Genomic DNA, 7,824 nt, shown 5'->3' on the forward strand with positions numbered 1-7,824 from the left:
AAAAAAAAAAAAAAAAAAAACCTTTTATACAGAAAGTACAAAATGCTCCTCATCCTGGATCACAAGTAGTAATTAAGTAGGCAGTATAATTAAACTATGCACAACACCAATACAGTGAAAAAAAAAAAAAAAAGTACATTACCAGAAGTAGAAACTTCTGTCTTCAAATTCATGTTGTTCTATGGGGTGAAGATCTCCTGGATAGAATGCATTGGTGGCTGTTCCTAAACTGGTCTGCTCACACTTCACTAAATCATCAGTCCAACGGTTACCCTTAAAAGGAGATATATGCACATATATTGTTCAATATACATACAAAATATATACATCATGATTTTAACATTTACTTTTCCATGCTCAAATTCATGCTTAAATTCATGCTTAAATTTTGAGAATGAAGTCTCCATACACTGTATCGTTATAAATAGTGCTTTCATATATATATATATATATATACACACACACAAAGTTACAAATGACAAAAGAAATAGTATGATGAAAATTTATTTAACTATAAGAAATTTCAAATATCATGAAGCAGGTAAAGATAATTTATATTATTTTATTTAATAATAAATTACTTGCATGTCTGCATTAATACAAAAAATCTTTTAAAACATACAGATATGTAAATAATTTATAATATAAATTATCTTTACATGCTTTAAGTTATGAAACAATGTGATATTATAAGTTTCTTGTTAAATAAATTTTCCTCATACTATTTCTCTTATTTATAAACCTTATACACTGCTTATCATTTTCTCTTATATTGTACTATATATTCTCTGAGTGGTTGGCGTTAGGAAGGGCATCCAGCTGTAGAAACTCTGCCAAATCAGACTGGAGCCTGGTGTTGCCATCCGGTTTCACCAGTCCTCAGTCAAATCGTCCAACCCATGCTAGCATGGAAAGCGGACGTTAAACGATGATGATGATGATGATGATTCTATATGTTTGTACACTGATACATTAAGGAGCATTTTTACACACACATATACACACACGCGTATATAAACACACACACACACACACATATATATATATACACACACATATTTTCCCCTCAGCTCCTCATCAAGGTTGTCTGCTTTTGTGAGTTGACGGGATTGTTCATTCCCATTCCGGATCCATAAATTCTACAGCAGATAGGGCAGGGAAAATGTCTAGATTGTGCCGGTTGGTTTCAGGGTTCATGCCTATGTCATTTTCCCTTGAGATGGTGGTGTTGATATTGTTTGAAGACTGACTCCTTTACTTTGTCACAGTTACTCTGCCAGGTCTTTCTGTCTTGTGAGAGATTCTCAAAGCTGGGAGAAAGGACTGTTGCAAACTTGAAGAATTTTCTTTAACTGATCTTTGTTTTTTTTTTGTGCCCCATGAGAGCGACCTCCAGTTTCAAGTCTTGGAAGGTGATTTTCAGGCACCCATGCTACATATCCTTCTCAGTGCAGAAGACAACAGTCAAAGATGCATTCAATACTTGTGATTCCTGGATGCTGAAAGATATAGTGGGGAATCTATTGTTCTCAAGAGATGCCAAGAATATTTTGAAAGCACCGAACATGAAAAGCTTCAAGTTGTAAAGTGTCCAGCATTCACTGCCATATAGTGGTGTGGAGATCACAACAGCTCAATATGCAACAATTTTGGCATGAAAACAAAGACCTGAGTTGGCAAATACCTAGGATTTCAGTCTTCCAAACAAAGTAGCAAGTTGATGCAGTTGGTGATATCTTCATCAGTATGTGCCAAATCTGAAATTATACTGCCAAGACAGCAGAAAGATGTGTTTTTCAGAGGTGTATTGTTTACATGCAATTGCTGAGGAAGTGTGTTGCCTGTGAATAATGTCTGCATGACCTTAGTCTTTTTGGGGATTGATGGCACTACAGCTCTCAATGATGAACCAAGCTATCAAGATTGTCAAAGTGACATAGTTGCAGAATGCAATCAGGAAGGAAACTTGGTTTGAAGAAACTGATGATGATTAACAATTCACTGATCCAGAAAATGAAAAGCTACATGTGGATAGTGAGAACTGTAAAGCTACAGGAGACAAACAGAGGGATCTCATAGGAAACTGGGAATATGTTAGAGAAACAAAATGAAAAGGAATATGGAAGACCAACTTGAGTATTTCATTATCTACAAGGTGATAAGACATCTACAAAGAAGCATCAAGAACTAGAGACTAAAAAGCAGCTGTTGCCGAGGAGAGGAAAATTCTAAAAAGAAGCAAGAAAGAGATGGCAGTTATTGGAGTTTATGGTGTTCAAGAACAAAGACAGGCTCACGGTTATGAACAAAAGGGGCTGGAGGAGGTCTGTGAAACCGTTTACATCAATCATTTTAAAATCATCAATGACACTGAATCCTCCATTGTCACAAGTATTTGAAGTGTCACTCATTTTGTTTTAAAGCTGATGAAGAATAAAACCTCTTGAAAAGAGGTTATAATAGCAGAATGTTGAAGAGTGGAGTATAACGACTAAAGAAAAATCTTCCTCTTTCATTGCAACTGATAAGTGAAAGTGGAAAATACCCTTACTGTCAGAGTTGAATATTATTTGGCTTTATAAGAAGGATGATAGGGAAGATCTGCAAAACTATCACCCCATACGCCTCTGTATGACATCCACAGGCTGTTCAGAAAGGTTACAGTCACCAAACTATCACATCTTGACAACCAACAGATGAGGAGCACACAGGTTTTTGGAAGAACAACAGCACAAGAGTATAAGCTGCCTATTTGTGTTACCTTCATTGATCATATTGATAGCACTGAAGTGAATGTGGTGCTGAAGTCTCTAGACTTTAGCATCAAGGCACAATGCATCAAATTCTCAGAGAGGCAAAATTGGGATGTACCACTGATACAGCTCTACTCTTATTGCCCATAAGAATGTGTATATGTATGTATATTCATATGACAAGGGTTGTCAGATAAATTTTTTCCAATGTTATTTGAATTAACACAAAAATTATTCTTATCAGTGTTTTATGGGTTTTTTTTAGTTCTATACTTTTTTGCTGATTGTTTTTGAAATTCAAATAAATTTAACCTCTTTTCAAACATAAAACAATAGAGTGCTAAATAAGCATTTCTTACATCTGCTTCTTTTCACTGTCAAAATTTCAAAAGGTGCCAAAATCATTCAAGATGAGGTAATCCTGAATGCAACAGAAATGTAGGAAAATTGGAGTAGAAAGAGAATGATGGCTCAGATTCAACATTTACAGTTTTAATTTCTCTGAATTGTAAGATAATATTTTAATTTTTTTACTTTAATTGATAATGATGAGATTTCAAACTTTGTGTTAGAAAATACCATACTACAATGTCTATATGAATACCATTATTGGTGCTAGCACCTAACATACTGTATTGAGGCTGGCTAGATTATCCTCATGTTTTAACATCTATCTTCCATGCTAACATGAATTGGCTGGTTTTACAGGATCTGGTGGGTCCAAGTTCCAAGGTCTGCTTTGGCATGGTTTCTATGGCTAGATGCCCTTCCTAATACTAACCACTTTACAGTATGTACTGAGTGTTGTTCTTCTTTCTTGTAACACCAGCATTAGTGAGGTCATCATGCAGCCCAGAAGACTAAGATCTCCCTTGACTGAGTAGGATTACAGTAGAAAAGGAGGAAGCTTTATGCTACGAGTGAAGGGTTAATGTGTGAGAGAAGGAGCCAGAACAGAACAGGTTTCTTGCAATAGAGGACCGACATGGTGATTGACATAATAGAAGAGAAGATGAGAATGGCCATGGTGGAGCTGGAAAGAGATGAAAATAATGATGATGTGTCAAAGTAGGCCCTAACAAATGACAGGAGAAGTGTGGGTGTATAGAGGTTGCAAAAGTGTATGGGAAAGTGGAATATAGTTAGGGATAATGAAAAGGTGAATATAATAAAGAACAAGTGTTAGAGGATAAGGGTTGTAGGAAGAAATTATGTAGGGTTGACGGGTAACCAATGATGAGTTGGAGGAGGTGGGGGATTTATTTTTTTTTTTACAAAAACTTTAGTAAAAAAAACAAAAAACAAACTAAACAATGACAACTTCTAGGTCTGTTACATATCGTCTTGCTGAAAAAAATTAAACTCGGTAATATGTTAGAATTTCATAATCCTTGCTCTAATTTCATAGCATTAACCAGAAGAAGGACAATTCACTTCTCCACTGGAGATAATCTGATATCTATTCCTGACTGGTAGAAATAAGTGCAATGCACAAGCCTGCAATAGATTTCAAATAAAAATGTTGGACTACTTTGTGCAAGTAGTCCAACTTTCACCTATTTAACTTTTACATGAATCAACAGAGCATGAAACCTATTCACTACTGGTTATTTAATTACTTGAATAGTTAAATAACTTAATGCAACTTATATTGTGACTGGAAGATGTATTCAGAGTACCATTTGACAACTTCTATTAGGTTTCTGAGCATAGAGAACGTCTGAATGAAATCTACAACAAAGAGGGAGAAAAGCAGCCATTACCAACATCAGAGCAGATGAACTTACTGCATTCATGGTAGAGAGTATCATCTTTTCTATCAAAATCCCCTTCCACACCACCTACAACCCCATTTGTTAATAATTTTAATGCAAAAAGTAGATATAGAATAATTTTTAAATATGGAAATTAAAAACAAAAAACAAAAAAAAAACAAAGGATATTCTTCCAAACAAACAACTATGAAGCAGAAGCGCCATCCAATGCAAGTATTGGGGGCTGCACCAAATGTTAGAAACCAAAAACAAAATACAACTTCATTGTCAGTAGAGTCATCAAACCAAAGAGAGAAAGACTAGAAGTAAAGGAAATAATAGAAGGATTTTGATGATAGGCTTGTGAGGAGTGCCATAGTGTGGAAATAAAGTCCTGAGAGGTGTGGTTCACAATAGCACTTCAATTCCTGGACTATGACATTGGAAATTCATTCATTTATTAATAACCCAGTATGACTAGGAAGAGTCTAGCTGATTCATCATGTAAAATGCTTACTAATGAGTCAAGACCATAGCATGGTTTTGTTAGTCATATCATTGACTCCTTTACACAGTCTGCCTGGCTGTAAATTAGTTAGCAAGACAGGTGTAAACAACAGTAGTTGGCAATGTGTCAGGAACTGATTTGTTGTATCATCAGATCTGCTGAAATAGACCTATGATTTGCAATTAATTAACTGGGATTGATCTATAATAGTACAGCAAATATAAACACCTCCATCTACCTAGGACCATGATGCATGATTGAGTCATGTGATTGTGTGGGGTGAATAATGGAAAAGAGCACACTGAGGTGGCTGAAACAGAGATAATTAAGGCTGGTTCGCCTAAGAAAGTCTATAAGTAAGACTAATATTAACAATTCCACAACCTAACACTACCAAGAATGTATGCAGGGAGATGGAAAAACTAACTGCATCAAAAATACATAATGTAATTTTGATATGGAAGAGTTTATACCAGTTATGTCTCCATCACTTTACACACTAAAATAAAAAGGTTTTATGGAATCAGCTGCAATAAACAGGAGGTTTCATTGCTAAAATAATTTTCTAATCCAATGAGGTTAATTTGATTAAGCAGATTTAAAAAACAAAACAAAACAAAAAAACATTTGAGCGAGATCATTGCCAGTGCCGCCGAACTGGCTCCTGTGCAGGTGACAGGTAAAATACACCATTATGAGAGTGACCATTGCCAGTACCGCTTGACTGGCCTTCGTGCCGGTGGCACGTAAAAGCACCCACTACACTCTTGGAGTGGTTGGCGTTAGGAAGGGCATGTAAACTCTGCCAAATCAGATTGGAACCTGGTGTAGCCATCTGGTTCGCCAGTCCTCAGTCAAATCGTCCAACCCATGCTAGCATGGAAGGCGGACGTTAAACGATGATGATGAGATCTAACACGACAGGAAACATTGGTCAAGAATTTAATACAAATTCTAACCTAATGCTCGGATTTCAGTGAAGTAATAACGATATTTTTACATTGGTATAATTAAATCAATTGAACAAATTCCCCAATATATATAGCTAATATTTATGTTGATTTCCTCAGAACAAGGAAGAGCAGTGTCAGCATGAACAGGAATTGAACTCAAGAATGCAGAACAAATCTAATTGTAAGCCTGTATCTGCTACTCCACCATCCTTTTTCTGTGCTAATAAAAATTTATTACTCATTGTTAAAATGATGTTTAGGAAATATCTGTTTTAACTGGATTCCAGGAAGAAAGCTATGCAGACAGTAGCCTCACTATGATTTTAGGAGCATCAAAAATCAGCAGCAAGATAATGAGAAGTGATATCGTGGAATTGGAGATGACTTTTTACAAAGTGGTTCCACTTGTGATAGAGATGTTACTAACAAGTGTTCTAATCTAAACTTTGCATGTCTATTTCACTCGACAACGAATTATGGGGTACCAGCAGAAACTGGCCTCAGTGTAATATGATCAGATCTATCTAGTGCTTAGAAGAAATAATGTTATTAGCTGTAAATGTTCTAGTGAAGGTTGTAATAAAAATAACATGATAGACTGTTTTTGTTTATATTTACTTATGAAGTCCTCCCCTTCTATCAGAATATCGAATATGTTATTGGACATTTGTGTGTGGTTAGTAGACCAAACTTGTAAAACCTATACAAACGGAAACATGTAAATGTCTCCGAAACTACGAGGAAATTCTGAGAAGCAACGAGAAAAGGATGAGAGAAATCTTCCCCCGGATAGTACGCCAGTTTTTCTGGTCCCTACACAAGTGATCTGTTCAGAATAATAACGAAAACACAGGCAGGAATCTCATAACCCACAAGCAGATAGATCGGTGCTTTATTTACTAAAGTTACTTCAATTCCACCAATTAACGAACAGTTTGTCAAAATTGATGAGTAAATTTACGTACAGCTTGTAAAATTATACAGCAATTAGGATTCAAAATTGTCTTTTTACTTAAACACCACAAACCTTGTAAAGTTTGAGGTTGTCATCAATCCATGTTCTCTATCCAATTACCAGCACATATATTTACATACAAAAACCAAAATGCAACGGGTTGCAGTGTTAGATCACCTTAATGGGTATTGTCAGAAACACAGATTCAATTTCTGACTAGAACGATCTCCATTTAATGCTTAAGGAGGAAAACTTATAAACGTCCACAGCAAGCCGCTATCCACCCTTTAAGAGTTCAAGTGTATGTATGTGAGCGTGTGTGTGGTGTGAAAATAAATACTTCATTGAACTTGATTTCGCTTGGTACCAAACCTAACCTAAATAATTAAAAATTGAAGATTTGGAAAATGTAGAACATAAATAAAAGAACAACGAATGTTTTCAAAGATCCACGGATTCAAATTACACTTTTAATTCTGAGAAGCGTATTCGGATATATCTTCCAATAAAATGAAGCAGAATTTTGGAAATGAGTTACATTTTGACACCACCCCACCAAATATGTATTATTCTCTGTATGTGCGCATATACATACTATAGTATAACAATTTTCATAAAGTTATACAATTCACAAACATGAAGTAATTGTGTATTTTACTCGAAGAAAAAGTTTATTAAAAACTGTCTAAGTTTAATCGCACAAGACGGGGATGGGGAGATCAACATGTTCGTAAAAAATTAAGTTAGATTTATATTTTTAGAACTTAAAAAGATAGACACTTTATATATATATATATATATATATAATACAAAATGGGACAAGAACGCAAAATATCCAGACAGGTGATACAAGGGACAACAAAACATCCAGATAGACTATATATATATATATATATATATA

At 35.1% G+C, this 7,824-nt stretch overlaps 1 protein-coding gene across 1 annotated transcript in view; it reads right to left on the reverse strand.

Moving 5' to 3' along the window:
• The window catches only part of LOC106873708 (TGF-beta-activated kinase 1 and MAP3K7-binding protein 1), a 31,636-nt gene that overhangs the window by 22,971 nt on the left and 841 nt on the right, over positions 1-7,824 (reverse strand). The window contains exon 2 of the mRNA XM_014921181.2: positions 143-273. Coding sequence (XP_014776667.1) covers positions 143-273 — 131 coding nt within the window. The remainder of the gene's footprint in view (positions 1-142; positions 274-7,824) is intronic.

The sequence above is a fragment of the Octopus bimaculoides genome, chromosome 3 (genome assembly GCF_001194135.2).
Source record: "Octopus bimaculoides isolate UCB-OBI-ISO-001 chromosome 3, ASM119413v2, whole genome shotgun sequence".
In the NCBI taxonomy this organism is placed as follows: domain Eukaryota; kingdom Metazoa; phylum Mollusca; class Cephalopoda; order Octopoda; family Octopodidae; genus Octopus; species Octopus bimaculoides.